At 40.4% G+C, this 19,154-nt stretch overlaps 1 protein-coding gene and 1 long non-coding RNA gene across 10 annotated transcripts in view; both read right to left on the reverse strand.

Moving 5' to 3' along the window:
* LOC146396078 (uncharacterized) overlaps nucleotides 1-19,154 on the reverse strand; it is a 1,511,729-nt gene that overhangs the window by 654,446 nt on the left and 838,129 nt on the right. The gene's annotated exons all lie outside the window — the stretch shown is intronic.
* On the reverse strand, nucleotides 4,605-19,146 carry PPIL3 (peptidylprolyl isomerase like 3). Of its 9 annotated transcripts, none has more exons than XR_014828912.1 (8): nucleotides 19,017-19,146; nucleotides 18,151-18,226; nucleotides 16,141-16,215; nucleotides 13,072-13,165; nucleotides 12,389-12,456; nucleotides 8,814-8,921; nucleotides 8,396-8,514; nucleotides 4,605-4,972 (listed from the first exon to the last, which is right to left on the reverse strand). XR_014828912.1 is itself a non-coding variant. In XM_005672069.4 (7 exons), exons 2-7 carry the CDS (start codon nucleotides 18,151-18,153, stop codon nucleotides 4,846-4,848), a joined length of 486 nt encoding a protein of 161 aa, XP_005672126.1. In that variant the 5' UTR covers nucleotides 18,154-18,226; nucleotides 19,066-19,146; the 3' UTR covers nucleotides 4,605-4,845. The 9 variants fall into 9 exon arrangements, 5 of the variants coding, with proteins under 5 accessions (XP_005672126.1, XP_001925960.1, XP_005672124.1 ...); XR_014828911.1 differs by having other exon boundaries at nucleotides 18,980-19,146; XR_014828913.1 differs by having other exon boundaries at nucleotides 18,659-19,146.

The raw sequence follows: 19,154 nt of genomic DNA on the forward strand, positions 1-19,154 counted from the left end.
CGGCATATGGAGTTCCCAGGCTAGGGGTCGAATCGGAGCTGTAGTCACCAGCCTGTGCCAGAGCCACAACAACGCGGGATCCGAGCCGCGTCTGCAACCTACACCACAGTTCACGGCAACGCCGGATCGTTAACCCACTGAGCAAGGGCAGGGATCGAACGGGCAACCTCATGGTTCCCAGTCGGATTCGTCAACCACTGCGCCACGACAGGAACTCCTGTCCTTTAAATTTTTAAATTGCAGAAAAGTTTTTTATTTTCATGCAGTTAAACCTATTCCATCTTTATATTGGTTAGGCTTGTAAACTGAGACATTACTTTCCTCTTCAGAGGAAGTCTCTGAGGTGTTTTAAGTTTTTCTTGTGTTTTCTATAAAAAGGCAACTCTACAGCATGGGTTTGATCATCCCCAGCTCAGCACAGTGGGTTAGGGATCTGGCATTGCTGCAGCTGTGGCACAGGTCACAGCTGTGGCTCAGATTTGATCCTTGGCCAGGTAGTGTCCATAAGAGTTGCAAAAAAGGCAACTCTTATCCATCTGGAATTTTGGTATATCATGTGAGGTGAAAGCCTTTTGTTTTTTTTTTTCTCCATGTCAATTATGGATTATCCTAACACAATTTTTCTCTTTTAAAAATGATTTTGGATCTTTTTTAAGTTTTATGGCTGCACCAGAGCCATATGGAAGTTTCCAGGCCAAGGAAACTCCAGCCAAGCTGCAGCAATGCCTGGATCCTTTAACCCATGGTGTGGGACTGGGAATCAAACCCAAGCCTCTGCAGCGACCCAAGCCACTGCAGTCAGATTCTTAACCCACTGTGCCACAGGAACTCCTTGGATACTGTTTTAATTAAACTACTATCTATACTATTTACACTCTTGTTCTAGTCTTATCCCCTACCCATCACAGTTTTAATATTTGCAGCTTTATAAAGATAGGGATTAGGGGAGTTCCCCTTGTGGCTCAGTGGTTAATGAACCCAGCTAGTATCCATGAAGAGTCAGTTCGATCCCTGGCCTCGCTCAGTGGGTTGAGGATCCAGTGTTGCTGTGAGCTGTGGTGGTGTAGGTTGCAGACGTGGCTTGGATCCTGCGTGGCTGTGGCTGTGGTGTAGGCCAGCAGGTACAGCTCTGACTCAACCCCTAGCCTGGGAACCTCCATATGCCGTGGCGCGGCTTTAAAAAGACAAAAAAAAAAAAAAAAGGATTAATTCCTTTTTCATTGTATTTATTAAAATTTCCATTATCATGTATACTAGATTTGCTTTAGAACTATTGTATGGAGTTCCTATTACTACCTGAACCACAATTAATACAAACTGAATTGAAAAAAACCATCAGTTTTCTTTTTCAGTCCACTAGTGAAATAGTACATAATCTATCCACTTCACTAAACGGATTGAATTTGAGCCCAATGGGAGTTCCCTGGTGGCTCACTGGGCTAAGAGTCCAGCACTGTCACTGCCTTGGTGTGAATTTGATCCCTGGACCAGGAACTTCTATATACTTCAGGTGCAGAAAAACAAAAGTGATCCCTATGTATAAAAAGTTATCTTTTTATATGTCTGTTAGCTCCTTAGACTGTGCTCCCATGGTATAGGCAGTGTTCCTATGCACTTTTGTATCCAATCCTGAAAGAAACTCCATAAATTACTAGTTTTAGTTGTTCAAACAAAAGTACATGTCTTCAGAAATACCCAATATTGAGTATAAATGTGTTGCTAAATGGACTTGGAAATTTCCAAGTTCAACAAAGGAATAAATTATAACTATTCAATTTGCCATTAACAAAAGGTCAGCGAGCCTTATACTCAAAAGAGAGTTCCAAACCAAGATTCTGATAGATTCAAGAACTCTATTATCTGGCAGCTTCTGATAGTATGGATCAAGTGTTGGCAAACTACTTCTTAAAGGGACAGATTGTAAATATTCTAGGCTTCCAGGTCATTTGGTCTCTGCCACAGCCAACCAACACTGCTGTTGTAGCACAGGAAAGCCAAAGACAGATTATAAACACGAGGATGGCAGAGTTCCAAGAAGCTGTATTTGCAAAAGCAGGTGGCGAAGTTTGCCAACTTCTGGTCTAGATAGGGAACCATATTACTCTAGTTTTTAAAGAGAATTTGGGTTATTCAGCAATATTCCAATTGTTTTTATTTTTACTTTTGGCCATGCCAGCAGCATGCAGGAGTTTCCAGACCAGGGATCAACCCATGCCACACAGCAGCAACCCAAACTGCTTGCAGTGACACCACCAGATCCTTAACTGCTGCACCACAGTAGAGCTCGTAGTCTTTTTAATTGTTTATACTTACTGCCAAGTAATGCATGGAATAGACCATCTGTCACCCAACTGCTAGTGTGATCAGTGGACCGGTCAATTCAAGGTGAGTGGACGGAAATCAATGTTTTAGAGTTTGATCCTCATGGTACTTATAAGAGGCTCCAGGAGGGCAGCCATTATACCTCCCTATCTATGAGATCCTTATGGCTACAACTGAGCAGACATAAGAATGGGCTCTAAGGAGTTCCCATCGTGGCGCAGTGGTTAACGAATCCGACTAGGAACCATGACGTTGCGGGTTTGGTCCCTGCCGTTGCTCAGTGGGTTAACGATCCGGCGTTGCCTTGAGCTGTGGTGTAGGTTGCAGACGCGGCTCGGATCCCGCGTTGCTGTGGCTCTGGCGTAGGCCGGTGGCTGTGGCTCCGATTCGACCCCTAGCCTGGGAACATCCATATGCCGCGGGAGCAGCCCATAACTTGGAATAAAAACTGAGGGAATGTCAGTCAGTTCAAAAACATCCTGACAATCAATAAAATCCTCTTAAGGGTGGTGACAAAAATTCAATGACACATTTGAAGAAAAATATCAAGTGTAACATAGAAGCAGCAAACCAAATTCTAGCACCAAAGAGGTCTTAATACTAATTCTGTAATGATTAAATGGGTGAAACAAAAATGTGAGGGCATTAGTAGGGTTGGCCCCTCAGTTTAGTGGAAGGTACTGATAGTAAAAAGAGGATAACTGCGAACTAACTCCTAGACGCAGAAAACATTAATTAGATCAGCCATTTGCAGAAATGATACATAGAAACCAATAAATGTTATCAGTTTTAGGAATACCCAAATCTAATTTAGGTGATTTAGACAGAGTGGCTTATAGTTCTTGATCAAATCAAATCAATGACAATAAGCCTGATAAATGGCCTGATTATGTGAGAGCCCTGATGTGGTAAGAGCATAGCTTCCATCCATTTATTTGCTGCAGAACACTTAGTATATGCCAGAGGCTTTTTTTTTTTGTCTTTTCTAGGGCCGCATCCACACATATGGAGGTTCCCAGGCTAGGGGTCTAATCGGAGCTATGGCTGCTGGCCTTTGCCACAGCCACAGCAATGTGGGATTCGAGCCGCATCTGCAGCTCACAGCAATGCCGGATCCTTAACCCATGAAGCAAAGCCAGGGATCAAATCCACAACCTCATGGTTCCTAGTTGGATTTGTTAACCACTGAACCATGACAGGAACTCCTGCCAGAGGTTTTAAACATGCTATTTCAATCCTCGCAAGTCATATGAAGGAATATTATTTATAGATGAGAAAATTAAAGCTTGGAGATGTTAACTTGCCTAAAGTTAATAGTAGGGGACAGAGCTGTGATTCAAACCCAGACCAGGACTCTACAACTAATTTTATTTTTCAAATGGATCATCTGTCCATTTTTTGCAGAACTCCATCCTGCAAAAAAAAAAAAATATATATATATATATATATAAATAATATAAATATAAATAAATATATATATATAATTTTTGCCACTGCACAGCATATGTAGTTTTTGGGCCAGGAATTAGATCTGAGCCACAGTTGTGACCTAGGCTATGCCAGATCCTTAACCCACTGTGCCAGAACAGGGATAGAACCTGACTCTCAGTGCTCCAGAGACCCTGGCCAATCCTGTCACACCACAGCAGGAACTCCTATCCTGCAGTATTTTAAAAAACATGCTTTAAAAAAAAAGTTCCATGAGCAAATCAATTGGGAAATTCTGATTGTTTACTGTACTCCAGGACTTCTCTGGGCTTTTACTATAAACTTAAAGACCATTAAAAAAAAAAAAACAGCAACTAGATTGACTGGCTTTTCTAGACCATCTCTTCATCTAGCCGCCTTCTTTTTAGCTGTACAAAGTGAATAATTGGTGTTCCTGTCATGGCTCAGTGGTTAACGAATCCGACTAGGAAACATGAGGTTGCGGGGTTCCATCCCTGGCCTTGCTCAGTGGGTTAGGGATCCGGCTTTGCAGTGAGCTGTGGTGTAGCACAGACTCGGCTCAGATCCTGACCTGCTGTGGCTGTGGTGTAGGCTGGTGGCTACAGCTCTGATTAGACCCCTAGCTTGGGAACCACCATATGCCAAGGGAGCAGCCATAGGAAAGGCAAAAGGACAAACAAACAAACAAACAAAAAAAGTGAATAATAAATAGAAAATATTTCCAGGATGTGGACTAATATGGTAGGAGTATGTGATTAGGGTGCTCAAAAAGGCCTGGCTTTGAGACTCAGCATCTAAAAATGAATGTTTATATGTAAAAACAAAATTAAACATAGGTTTTTTTTTTTTTTAATTAAGCTTCAGGAAATACATTGGATAACTGGTATAGTAAAGAATATGTTATGAGAATAGGAGTAAAAGCTGTTTGGCTCCCCTTGGTACCACCAGCTCACATAAGATCTTAGTTGTAAACAAGCAGAGGATGATGAAACCTCTGACATAATTAAAATTGGGCAAACCATAATAGGTCTGTTCTTGCATAGTTTGCCAAGTATTTGTCCGGGTCTATTATAGCTACTGAGCAAATGGGTTGGCATGAATAGTTATGTCCTTAATGTGTACATCATTAAGAGGTCGATATGTCTTCTCATTTACTGGTAACTTCTCCAGTTCATCTAGAGTCTCCAGACCATCTATTACCCTGAAAGAAAAACAATATAATGTTTGAAAATTTCCTGAGACTGAAACAGAATATCCAAATACGTAGAGCAATTGTAGTCTCCTTAGGAGAAAATAACCAAGTCTCACAGTTCTTTGAATTCCTAGTTGAGTGTACGATAAAATACTTTGATTTTCTGTCATAAGTATGGACCAAAATTCAGAAACAAAAAATTTATTTTTATGCCTTTAGACAGCAATAGCAAAGGGCAGGAATATTTCCACCAAAGTATCTATTTGTATTCTGCGTCACTCACACAGAATAGCTACAAATGGGGCCAATATAATCCGTCATAAGGGTTTCTCTGCTTTATCTGTGGATAAAGTACATAAGGGTGACACTATTATTATTATCAGTACTTCCCTACACTGAAGGTCCTAAGGTAAACTTTTTTGGTTTTTGTCTTTTTAGGGCCCTACCCACGGCATATGGAGATTCTTAGGCTAGGGGTCTAATTGGGGCTTATAGCTGCCGGCCTACACCACAGCCACAGCAATGCTGGATCCTTAACCCACTGAGCGAGGCCAAGGATCCTCATGGATGCTAGTCAGATTCCTTTCTGCTGAGCCATGATGGAACTCCCTGAACTTTCTTGTTTAAATATGGTGTTTTTATGTTTTGCTTCTGGACAACAAGAAAAGGCAATAATAGAACAGGAGAAGAGGGAACAGTTCTCTGAACCCTCAGATCTAGCTCGAATAAAATATTCCAATTCTTTCTTTAAAAAAAAAAAAAAAGGAGTTCCTGTCGTGGCAAAGCAGAAACAAATCCGACCTAGGAACTGTGAGGTTGCGGGTTCAATCCCTGGCCTTGCTCAGTGGGTTAAGGGTCTGGCATTGCCATGAGCTGTGGTATAGGTTGCAGACGTGGCTCAGATCCAGCATTGCTGTGGCTGTGGTGTAGGCTGGCAGCTACAGCTCAGATTAGGCCCCTAGCCTGGGAACCTCCATATGCCGTCGGTGTAGCCCTAAAATGAAAGACAGAAAAAAAAAAAAAAAAAAAAAGGAGAAGATAAGGCAGTTAGGCCCACTTCCAACAAGCCCACTTCATTTTTCCACCAAGAAAAAAAATATTGAGAGCTATCCTTCAAATATGCTCTAGAAATTTAGTCTAAAACATTTGCTAAGAAAAGGTGGCTTTTTTTTTTTTTTTTTTTTTTTTTTGGTCTTTTGTCTTTTTCAGGGCCGCATCTGCGGCATACGGAGGTTCCCAGGCTAGGGGTCAAATCAGAGCTATAGCTGCCGGCCTACACCACAGCTCACAGCAATGCCAGACCCTTAACCCACTGAGCGAGGCCAGGGATTGAACCCGCAACCCCATGGTTCCTAGTTGGATTCATTTCCGCTGCGCCAGGACGGGAACTCTGGCTTTTCAGGTCATACTTCTTAGTGCAGCTCAAATCAATTCCCAAGACTTATAGTATGTATTTAAAAAAAGGTAACAGGGAGTTACTGCCATAGTGCCATAGTGAAGTGGGTTAAGAATTTGACTGCATGGCTTGGGTTGCTGCAGAGTTGTGGGTTTGATCCCTGGCATAGTGCAGTGAGTTGCCACAGCTGCAGCTCAGACTCAATCCTTGGTCCCAGGAACTTTCATATGCCTCAGATGTGGCCTTAAAAAAAAAAAGAAGGAAAAAGGATAACAGATTTACATTTTATTTTACATTTCCATTAAAATGGTATTATAACCAAAACTTTTTGATTTTACTCTCAAATGTAGAACAATTAAGGTATTTAAATTATAAGGGTTTTTTGTTGTTGTTTTTTTGTCTTTTTTAGGGCCACACCTATGACATATGGAGGTTCCCAGGCTAGGAGTCCAAGAGGAGATGTAGCTGCCGGCCTACGCCACAGCCACAGCAACATGGGATCCAAGATATGTCTGCAACCTACACCACAGCTCTTGGCAACGCTGGATCCTTAACCCACTGAGTAAGGCCAGGAATCGAAACTGTGTCCTCATGAATGCTAGTCAGATTCAGTTCCACTGAGCCATGACAGGAACTCTTTTAAATTTTAATTTTTTTTTTTTTTTGTCTTTTTGCCATTTCTTGGGCTGCTCTCGCGGCATGTGGAGGTTCCCAGGCTAGGGGTTGAATCGAAGCTGTAGCCACCAGCCTACGCCACAGCCACAGCCAAGCCGAGTCTGCAACCTACACCACAGCTCACGGCAACGCTGGATCGTTAACCTACTGAGCAAGGGCAGGGATCAAACACGCAACTTCATGGTTCCTAGTTGGATTCGTTAACCACTGTGCCACGATGGGAACTCCCCTAAATTTTAAGTTTTAAAGGCCTTCTCACTTTCTGGGTAAGAGAAATAGAGGATAAAGGAAACAGATCTCAGGCAAAAAAGGGCATGTAGGATTGAGGTAAATTTAATTAAATATCTGAGACATGGGTACCTTTGGGAACCAGTGGAACACTATGTACCATTTTCTCAGAAAAATGTGCATGTGTATACACAAAACACAATTTCAAGGAGTTACTAGACTGAAGGTTAGGAACCCCTGTTTAAACTCTAGTTTTTGGTGTTTTTTTTTTTTTTTTTTTTTTAACAAACTCATTAAGATAAGTCCTGGTAATTACCGATCAATAATTCTGAATGGTGAGTTAAGAGAGAAAAAAGGAAGACAGTCTGGATTGTCCATATACACACAAAAACTACTATTCTTGTTCCTTGATTATTATTAATCTATAAATTAGACATGTATATGGAATTAAAAAGAAAAGTTGTACCGTTTTTAAAAATTTTTTAATTAACCTAGCTTGGCATCCTATCTGTTAAATAAAACAAACTTTAGAACTGTGCCTTGCTTTATTGGGCATAGTAAATATTTGGTGACAGATTGGCTCTCTGTTGATTTATAAAAGCATTTGCCCGGTATAGTGCATATAATGGATATTCCGGCAGAGACTGCTAAACACCTCCCAGGATTCAATCGCCCCTTAATCTCTTTTTTGGTTGCCCCTACGGCATATGGAGTTCCCAGGTCACGGATAAGCTCCAAGCCGCTGTTGTGGCAATAATTCTGGATCCCTAACTCACTGTGCTAGGTTGGGGACTGAACCTGCATCCCAGTGCTCCCAAGATGCTGCTGATCCCACTGCACCACAGCAGGAACTCCCAGAAAGCTATTCTTAATTAAAATAGACACATTACTGTTAACTTGCATAAGGATCCTTAAAATAAAAGTATTGGCCCTTCTTTTACAAAATAAGGAAACTGAGGCTCAGAGAGGTTGTAAGTTTCCCAAGGTCTTAGGGCTGTTAGGTAGTGGACTTAAATTCCAGGTATGTTTAGCTCTCATACTCTTATTTAAATACTAGTTATGCTTTTATCACAGCCACTCACATGCATCTCTGACACTGAAATTCCAAAGAAAACCATAACCAGAATACTTACTTTCCAAATACCGTGTATTTCATGTCCAGATGTGGCTGCTTGCCATAGGTGATGAAGAACTGAGATCCATTGGTGTTTGGACCATTATTGGCCATAGATACAACACCTCTAACATTGTGCTGAAAAAGACAGACCAAAGTATTTAGCTATTTTTACATGATTATTCCAAATAGAGGACTGAAACAAGGTGTGCACTCTTTAGGTTCCAAATATTTCGAGGAATCAAGAAAATACTTAACCAGCTTCTATTAGGGCTAATCCAAATGTTCAGTTTCCGTATTATCTTTGTCTCTGAAAACTTGCATGTAAATTGTTTATACATCAAATCATATTCCCCAATCAATTTCACCTTCCCTTTGGAGAAGTGTGGCCACAAACACTTTTGGCAATACCAACGTATAACAGAAATAGTCCTTACATTTATATTAAGGAACAATATGCTGGCATGAAACGATCAGGCAGATAACAAAACCAAAATGCCCATAATCTCTTCACACATACACTGGAATCTGGCTAGTTTCTTTATCTGTAAAACAAGGGAGGTTGGACTAGTTCAGGGATTTATTCATAATTCAAACGCTCACAAAGGTCAGCAGGTAACAAACTGGTAACTGGGGAGAATGTAAACATTAGGAATGGCAGAGTCTAAAATGAACAGTGTATTTCTTGTTTCATGACATTTACCTTTTTAAACCAATGGCCATAAAGAATGCATCTGTGAGCCATCCATCCATGGACAATCAGTTTATAATCCAGGATTACCTACGGAAGGCCTCATCTAACTCTAATATTCATGACCCAATTTGTTATACAAGTTAATTTCTGTGTACTGGAATTAAAAGGACTTTACTGATAAGATTGAAGACAGACAATCATGTTACATGGAGATGCCCAAATATAAAACATAGAAGTAACCCAAAGATTACTCTATCTTTAGCTATTCATTAGGTGACATTAACAAGCTATAGAGATGTAGCTACATAGATATTAATGCTTTATTGTCTCCCTAAAAGGTGACTATCAATCAAATGCAGTATTTGATACATACATAAGAATATATGTACTACTTATAACTTAATAAAATAAGCAGCCATTAATCTACTACCAAGCTTTAAGAATTAAAATTTACCAGTGTTACACATACTTATGTGCTCCTCTCAGCTATTACCTCAGCCTCTCCAAGAGGTAACTATTATTCCAGTATCTTTACACATGCAACAATATATTGTTTCCTTTTGCTTCTTTCTGATCTTTATAAAGTAGTATCATACAATTTGTAGTCTTCTAGGAAATGCTTTCTACACTTAACATTATGTTTCTAAGATTTATACATGTATACAGAGCTGGAGTTCTGATTTCTTTCACTGTATAATATTTTACAGTGAAAATACTACAGATTGTCCAAAGATCAGTGGATATTTGGGTGTTTTTTAGATTTATGCTATTACAAATAACACTCTAGGAACAGTCTTTTTTTTTTTTTTTTTTTTTTGGTTTTTTTTTTTTGTTTGTTTGTTTTTTTGGTATCTATGTTTCTTTCCATAGATACTTTCCTTTTTATTTTTATTTATTTTTTTCCACTGTACAGCATGGGGACCAAGTTATGCATACATGTATACATAATTTTTCCTCCCATTGTTGTGTTGTGATGTAGGAACACTCTTGTACGCGTTTCCTGGTGCACATGTACAAGAGTTTCTCTTGTGAATATGTGAATTTTATTTTATTTTTTTAGGGCTACACCCAAAGCACATGGAGGCTCCCAGGCTAGGTGTCAAATCAGAGCTGTAGCTGCCTGCCTATGCCACAGCCACAGCGATGTGGGATCCAAGCTGCCTGTGTGAACTACACCATAGCTCATGGCAAGGCCACATCCTTGACCCGCTGAGTTAGGCCAGGGATCAAACCTGCGTCCTTATGGATGTTAGTCAGGTTTGTTTCTACTGAGCCACCACGGGAACTCCCGAGTATGTGAATTTCAACACACATCCTCAACTCATGATAAGAAAATAGTTCCTAACCTTGGCTGCATAGGAATCATCAGGGAACTTTAAAATATAATCAAGGTCCTGATCAGTTCTACTGACTCTTTTTCTCTAGATTTAGGGAGAAAGGCCCCAATCTTAAATATATATATTCTTTGTTGTTGCTGTTGTGGGCTGCCCCATGGCATATGGAGTTCCTGGGCCAGTGTCAGATCTAAGCTACAGTCTCAAGCCAAGCCACAGTTGTGGCAACCCCTGATCCTGAACCCACTGTGCCGGGCCAGGGATTGAACCCATGTCCTATCACTCCTAAGATGCTGCCCATCCTGTTGTGCCACAGTGGGAAACCCCATTTTTTTCTTTTTTTGCCCCTAATTTTTTACAGTTTTGAAACAACCACAGGTGAAATCTGTAACAGCAATGTTTGAAAATCACTGGTGTAGGATAGCAGATTAGCATCATGGAAGTAGTCATTAATTAATACCTAAAAAATTGTTTCCAATTCAGGAAAAAAGTGACTTTTTAAACATTGCAATAAATATTTTTCAGAAGTTTTGATGAATATATTTTACTATAATGAAATATATTCATCAAATATTTAATATTAATATTGTCTTTTTTCTTTTGGCCACACCTGCAGCATGTAGAAGTTTCTGGGCCAAGGATTGAACCCAAGCCATAGCAGTGACAACACTGTCCTTAATCACTAGGCCACCAGGGCATGCCTAAATTACATATTCTTTTTTTTTTTTTTTTTGTCTTTTTGTCTTTTCTGGGGCCGCACCCGCGGCATATGGAGGTTCCCAGGCTAGGGGTCCAATCGGAGCTGCAGCCACTGGCCTACACCAGAGCCACAGCAATTTGGGGTCTGAGCCGTGTCTGCGACCTACACCACAGCTCACAGCAATACCAGATCCTTAACCCACTGAGCAAGGCCAGGGATCGAACCTGCAACCTCATGGTTCCTAGTCAGATTCATTAACCACTGAGCCGCAATGGGAACCCCCCCCCCTTTTTTTTTTCAAGGCCATACCTTCAGCATATGGAAGTTCCTGGGCTAGGGGTCAAATTGGAGCTGCAGCTGCAGGCCTATGCCACAGCCACAGCCACACCAGATCCAAGCCACATCTGTGACCCGTGCCACAGCTTGTGACAACACCAGATCCCTAACTCACTGAGCAAGGCCAGGTATCAACCTGTATCCTCACTGTGTTGGGTTCTTAACCAAAAGAAACTCTCTAAATTACATATTCTAATTGAGGAGAATTGATATCTTTTTTCTAAAGTTATCATTCTATGAAGATACAAGTTCAAAAGACCACATAATAATTGTTAACTTACGTCATCTCTGGGGAATGGAACTGACTTTTGTTGGTCTGTTTTAACCTTTCTTAGGGTCACACCTGAGGCATATGGAAGTTTCCAGGCTAGGGGTCAAATCGGAGCTGTAGCTGCTGGCCTACACCACAGCCACAGCAACACTGGATCCGAGCCACATTTTAAACCTACACCACAGCTCGTGACAACGCTGAATACTTAATCCAATGAGCAAGGGCAGGGATCAAACCTGCATCCTCATGGATCCTAGTCGGATTCATCATCACCAAGCCATGACAGGAACTCCTGGAACTCATACATTTTTTTTTTTTTTAATTGGTATGGAATTACCCTTGCGGCTCGGTGGTAATGAACAAGACAAGTAATTCACATAAATTTTATAGCAAGACATTAAACCCCTTAGGTATATTACTGATTAAACATTTCAGATTGGAACCAAAGAAGAGCTCACTTAATGTCAAGATTCATGTGATGGCGAGATTCCAGTATATATTAGGCTAGAACTGCCATTTATTTTTCCTCCCTGATATCACTTCCCAAGGGTCCAAAACTACTAAAAAAAATATTTATTTACTAATGATCTCAATTTGTATTACTATAGCATATTTATCAAAGTTCCCAAATGTATACACAGCATGAAAAAATAGATTTTGAAGTATTCTGGACATACCTTAAGATATTCACTGTATTCATCCTCAAATTTCTTGCCCCAGATACTGTTACCTCCTCTTCCAGTACCTATTACAAGACAAATAAATGAAGTATATAATTAATTTTCTAAATGTAAGGCCTAGTTTAATTATAGTATAACTTTTTTTTTTTTTTTGCTTTTTAGGGCCACACCCACGGCATATGGAGATTCCCAGGCTAGGGGTGGAATCGGAGCTACAGCTGCTGGCCTACATCACATCCACAGCAACACCAGATCCAAGGAGAGTCTGTGACCTACACCACAGCTCATGGCCACACCAGATCCTTAACTCACCGAGCAAGGCCAGGGATCGAACCCACAACCTCATGGTTCCTAGTCGGATTAGTTTCTGCTGCACCATGACGGGAAGGCCCTATATGGTATAACTCTTAAGTACAAATAAAATTTGATATATACTCTGTTACTTCCCAAATTTGAACTTCACACCAAGATCATAAAAATAAAATAGCTCTATAAAACCCCAAAACTCTCCTTACCAATATTGTTCATATTTTTAGGGCTAGGTGCTAGTAGCTTTTATTTAAAAGTTTTTTGTTAAGATAAGCTATGAAAATTCCATGCACTTTTATTTTTCTAGTCTTTGTCTAGTCTCTTCTTCATACGATATACTCAATTTCCTAAATATTATTGGAATAACTTACCTGTTGGATCTCCTGTTTGAACCATGAAGCCCTTGATATTTCTGTGAAATATACAGCCATTGTAGTAATTACTGGCACAAAGAGCCAAGAAATTCTGAAGAGAATAAAAATGATTGAGAAGTGATGTACCAGATACACATTTAATATAAAGAAACAGCCGCATTTATTGAAAGTACTACAACATTTTAAAACTATATATATCTATGAGGTATTGCTTTCGATAATGTCACTTCCCTGCCTAGAACTCTCTAATAGTTTTCTTCGATTCTTGGAATAAAATACAAAATCATCAGCAGAGCTTAACAAGCCCTACATAACCTAGCCTAGGTCTACATCTCACAATGACAGTAACCCCTTCCCTGCTGCTTCCTATGTTTACCCCATCAGCCTTCTGAGAATTCATCCATAAAAGGAGGCTTTCCCACCATGAGGCCTTTGATCTGCTATTGCTATTCCTGGAATATGCTTTTTATAAGTCTTCTCATGGAGATGCCCTCATTACCGTTTTTTTTTTTTTTTTTTTTTTTTTTGCATTTTTAAAAAAATGTAATTGTGGGGTTCCTGTCATGGCTCAGAGGTTAACAAACCCGACTAGTATCCATGAGGATGCAGGTTTGATCTCTGGCCTCATTCAGTGGGTTAAGGATCTGGCATTGCCATGAGCTGTGGTGTAGGTGGCAGATGCGGCTCAATCTGGTGTGGCTATGGCTGTGGCGTAGGCTAGCAGCTACAGCTCCAATTCGACCCCTAGCCTGGAACCTCCATATGCCATGGGTGCGGCCCCAAAAAGACAAAAATAAATAAATAAATAAATAAATAATGCAATTGTAGTTGACTTACAATGTTGTATTAGCTTCTAGTGTACAGCAAACTGAAATCAGTCATACATAAAAATATATCCATTCTTGTTTCCCACATAGGTTATTATGAACTATGGAGTAGATTTTCCTGTGCTACACAGTAGGTTGTCATTAATGAGCTATTTTATAGACTATTGTGCATATGTTATTCCCACCCTCACAATTCTTCCCTTCTCCCACTTTCATTACCTTTTGCATAAGGTTTTTTTTTTTTTTTTTTTTTTTTTTTAGGGCTGCACTTGCCAGCATATGGAATTTCCCAGACTAGGGGTTGAATCAGAACTGCAGCTGCCGACCTACGCCACAGCCAGAGCAAAGCGGGATCCAAGTTGTGTCTGTGACCTACACCATAGCTCACTGCAATGCCAGATCCTTAACCCACTAAGCATGGCCAGGGATGGAACCTGAATCCTCATAGATCCTAGTCAGGATGGTTAACCACCGAGCCATGAAGGGAACTCTCTGCACTCAATTTTTAAAGTATCACTTTCTTGAGTAGGCTTTCCCTCACCTTCTTTTAAATACTTTCCTGGAGTTCCCACTGTGAATCAGTGGGTTAAGAACCTGACTAGTATCTGTGAGGATGTGGGTGTTGCTGTGGCTGTGGCGTAGGCTGGTGGGTACTGCCCTAATTCAACTTCCACAGTGCAGCCCTAAAAAGACAAAAAATGTATTTCCATTATTCTCTATCTCAGTACTTTATTACCTTCAAGGCACTATCACTCTCCAGAATTACTTTTTTTCTAGAATGAATTTTTACCCCCTGCCTATCTTCCCAGGTAGAATATTGGCTCCACAAGAGCAAGGACTATCTCTTGTTCATTACTGTAGTTCCAGATGCTGGGAAGATAGCCTTTCACAAATAAATTGTTGAATGAAGATATATAGAGCTGACTCTTTTTCCTTCTATCCTTGTCACTTTAACAAATGAAGTAATGTATGGAACAATTCTCTTATCTAATATCTAATGATTATTTATACTTCCTGAGGAAAATAAGCCAAAAGAAAAAGATACCAACCACTCTATGGGTAAAGTTATCCTTTTTGTTTGTTTGTTTTTTGCTTTTTAGGGTTTCACACATAGCATATGGAAGTTCCCAGGTTAGGGGTCAGATTGGAGCTGCAGCTGCCTACCTACACCACAGCCACAGCAATGCTGCATCTGAGCCACATCTGTGACCTACACTATAGCTCACGGCAATGCCCATCCTTAACCCACTGAGCAAGGCCAAGGATCAAACCTGGATCCTTATGGACAGCAGCAGGATTTGTTACCACTGAGCTACAACTATCCTATCTATCCTTTCTTTGATCCCCCTTTGACATCAGAAAAGGAAGTGGAAATTAATCCAGAAATTATGATTGCTGGTTTTTCTTGAGAATGGTTTTATAGAAAAGGTTTTTTGAATGTTGTTTAAGTTAGATGACTCAATTTCTTTTTTTCTTTTTCTTTTTTTTGTCTTTTTAGGGCCACACCCGTGGCATATGGAGGTTCCCAGGCTAGGGGTCTAATCAGAGCTGCAGTAGCCGGCCTACACCAGAGCCAGAGCCACATCAGATCTGAGCCTTGTCTGCGACCTACACCACAGCTCACAGCAACGCTGGATTCCTAACCCACTGAACAAGGCCAGGGATCAAACCCACGACCTCATGGTTCCTAGTAAGATTTATTTCTGCTGTGCCACGACGGGAACTCCCAGATGACTCAATTTCACAATGGTTATCCTTCCCGCTGTATAGCACAGGAAACTATATCCAAGCACTTGTGATGAAACATAATGGAAGATAATGTGACAGAAAGAATGTATATATATGTATAACTGGGTCGCTTTGCTGTATGGCAGAAATTGACAAAACATTGTAAATCAACTATAATAAAAACAAATTAAGAGATTTCCCACTGTGGCTCAGTGGTAACGAACCTGAACAGTATCCATGAAGACTTGGGTTCAATCCCTAGCCTCGCTCAGTGGGTTAAGGATCTGGTGTTGCTGTGGACTTTGGTGTAGGTCACCGACAAGGCTCAGATCCAGCATTGCTGTGGCTGTGGCACAGGCTGGCAGCTGCAGCTCCAATTCAACCCCTAGCCTGAGAACTTCCATATGCCACAAGTGCGGCCCTAAAAAAACAAACAAAAAAACCCCACCTAATTAATTAATTAATTTAAAAAATAGTTATCGTGTTGCATTATGTACATTATGGTACTCACTTCACAGGTTTTGGGTGTCCTCTCACAGAAGACTTCTATTTTAATATCACCGACATCGGTATGCAAAGTCACCGACTAAAAAGGAGAGAGAAATGTGAGAACAAATGAGATTTCTTCAGGTGACCTTACCCACTATCATTTCCCAAACTAGATATTAAAATGACTATGTGAATAAAAACAGAAACACTATGTCAGAGATTATCCATCTACAAAACAGTTCTGAGAGATAAGTTGTATTTCTTCAAAATTTATTTCTGCAATAGGAAAAAAATTCCAGAAGATAAATACAAATGTTAAGGTAAAATAGTATCTATGCTAAGACTTTAGGAGAACATATTGTGAAGGAAATAATTATTTCAAGTTTTAATTTTTCACCACTAAAAAACAGTTTGGGGATTTCCCTGGTGGCTAGTGGTTAGGACTGGGTTCAATCCCTGGTCTAGGACCTGAAATCCCACATCAAGCCACTGCATGCCACGGTAAAAAATAAATTAATAAAATAAAATAAAAATTTTAAATTTTGGCCTTGCCCACGGCATGAGGAAGTTCCTGGAACAGGGATCAAAACATGCCACAGCAGCAACCCAAGCCACAGCAGTGACAATGCCAGGTCCTTAACCCACTGCACCACCAGGAAACTCCCAATAAAAACAATTTTTAGGTTAGTATTACTGATTTAAATGGCAATTCACTAAGTCATTAGTATTTATTGAGAAATAGTAAGAAAACAACTTTTACAACCAGAGTTTTCCCCATTTCTCTTATGTAATTTGTGAGGGAGTTAAAGAAACAACTTCTTTCTCCACTAAAGACAACAGAAATAAAAAGCGTCAGTGTTTTCAGATCCTAAATGTGCAGAGGTAACCAGAGTACTCTTGCTTGCTTGCTTTTTGTTTGTTTAATCTGTTGTTTTGGTAGCTAGAATACTCCTTTTGTTACCCCATTCCAGAGAGGGTAGAAAAATTCTGAGGCTTCCTTTTTAATTTCTCTTCTTATAGTAGTATCTAGTAGTCAGACTATGACCAGGCTGAAGACAGAGAGCAACGGTGTGTGTGTCTGTGCATGTGTGTAGGGTGGGGGATGGTAGGGCAAATTGTTTTCCTTCTACCTCAAGCTCTAGTTGTCCACGTCGGATCAAGAGAAAAAGGATCCCAGGAGTTCCCATCGTGGCTCAGCAGAAACGAATCTGACTAGGATCCATGAGGACGCAGGTTCGATCCCTGGCCTTGCTCAGTGGATTAAGGATCTGCCAGAGTCGCTGTGAGCCATGGTGTAGGTCAAAGATGTGGCTCAGATCTCACATTGCTGTGGCTGTGGCATTGGCCAGTGGCTACAGCTCTGATTTGACCACTAGCTCGGGAACCTCCATATGCTGTGGGTGCAGCCCTAAAAAGACAAAAAAAAAAAAAAAAAAAAGAGAGAGAGAGAGTAAAAGGATCCAATTAAAATGATCACAACTAGCTATGCTCTTCTGCTCCTGCAATACCCGCTTTCCATCTCAAATTCATTTTGTAATCAATCTTTCTCCATAAAAGGTAAATTCTGTGTGTTTTAAATGAAAAAGTAAGGATTTAAAATTTTTTTTAAAATTTTTTTTAGGGCTGTGCTGAAGGCATATGGAGGTTCCCAGACTAGGGGTTGAATTGGAGCTACAGCTGCTGGCCTACACCAAAGCCATGGCAACCTGGGATCCAAGCCAAATCTGCAACCTACACCACAGCTGACGGCAACACGGGATCCTTAACCCACTGAGCAAGGCCAGGGATCGAACCTGAATCCTCATGGAGGCTAGTCAGATTTGTTACCACTGAGCCACAATGGGAACTCCGAAAAACATAAGAATTTTAAAGTGATTTTGTTTCGGTTTTGTTTAGAATCATTTTATACTCTACACTTCTACAGCTTATCATTTGTCTTGTCATTGAAATCTCCATGCAGTTTTATTTCCCTTGACTAGATTTCTAAAAATTATATATACAAAGACATTCATAAGAATTCTATAAAACTTACCATTTTTCTTCTTGATGGTTTCAGGATGTACTGTTACTTTCTTACAGTTTATTGACAGAAGTTCAAAAACGAGCCTCTATTTCCAAAAGAAAAAGAATTAATTCATTTCCCTCTTTTAACTCAAACATGCTCATGTTTCCTGCATATTTAAAAGAAAAATTCTCGAGGAGAACAGATCCCTCCCAAGTAATCCGGTTGTGGAAGCGATCAAGCAATCCTACTCATCTCCAGCCCCTAAACTCCTACTTCCCCTGCTTACTCTTCAAGAAGAGTCTGATACATTTCTGCCTTAAGCCTAGCATTGGGTTTTCCCTTCGCCTGGAACACTTACACTCAGTACGGCTATTTCCCTCACCTCCAAGTCGCTGCTCAAAAGTTAAGTCTCATTGACCTGATAAATCTATTTAATACTGTCTTAAAGATTTCCTTTCCCTAAAGCACTTAGCACTAATATATTATATGCTTTAATTGCTTAATTCAACAACACCCTCCCCTCCAGAATACTCACTCCAAGCAGCTTAAAAACTAAAGCATAGAGCGCTCTTCCAGTGTTCAAGTGAATGAAAGAGTAAGTGACGCTACCCCATACTTACTTAACCACTTCACTGAATACAGATATTTTTTTAGTCAAGAAATAGATTAAGATAGGAAGCTTGTGAGAAATTCAAGTGGTCAGGCAAGGAGGCTCTGCCCACAGCTGTTGTTAAAACAGCAAAGATTCAATAACAGGTGCTCCGGAGAGTCTGTAAATTCCAAGAAAGTTTCTTCAGGCCGCCACCCGGAAGTCGAGCAGGAGACCCACTTAGGAGAACGCCCCTCCTCTGCTCACCTCCTTCCTCCTCCTCCCTATCCCAAACCCAACCGACCAGAACGAGGGAGAGGATGTAATTTATCCCCATCAGGAACTCCTTTGACCTTAGAGAACTTCTTAAATAATCACACTAGGACAAAAGGCGTAATGTTGGGCAATCCCTACAGGCGCCCCTGAACTCAGATGCAAAATA

The sequence above is a fragment of the Sus scrofa genome, chromosome 15 (assembly GCF_054392235.1).
Source record: "Sus scrofa isolate SSC_HxYL_T2T_F1_AM1 chromosome 15, Sscrofa_HxYL_maternal_Yorkshire_Landrace_v2.0, whole genome shotgun sequence".
Lineage (NCBI taxonomy): Eukaryota > Metazoa > Chordata > Mammalia > Artiodactyla > Suidae > Sus > Sus scrofa.

Excerpts from the sequence above, each read along its gene's own strand:
- PPIL3 (XM_005672069.4), bottom strand. Across the intron at positions 13,166-16,140 it reads GGACACCCAAAACCTGTGAA|AATTTCTTGGCTCTTTGTGC; the intron begins GTGAGTACCATA and ends TATTCTCTTCAG. Across the intron at positions 12,457-13,071 it reads TCAAACAGGAGATCCAACAG|GTACTGGAAGAGGAGGTAAC; the intron begins GTAAGTTATTCC and ends GTCTTGTAATAG.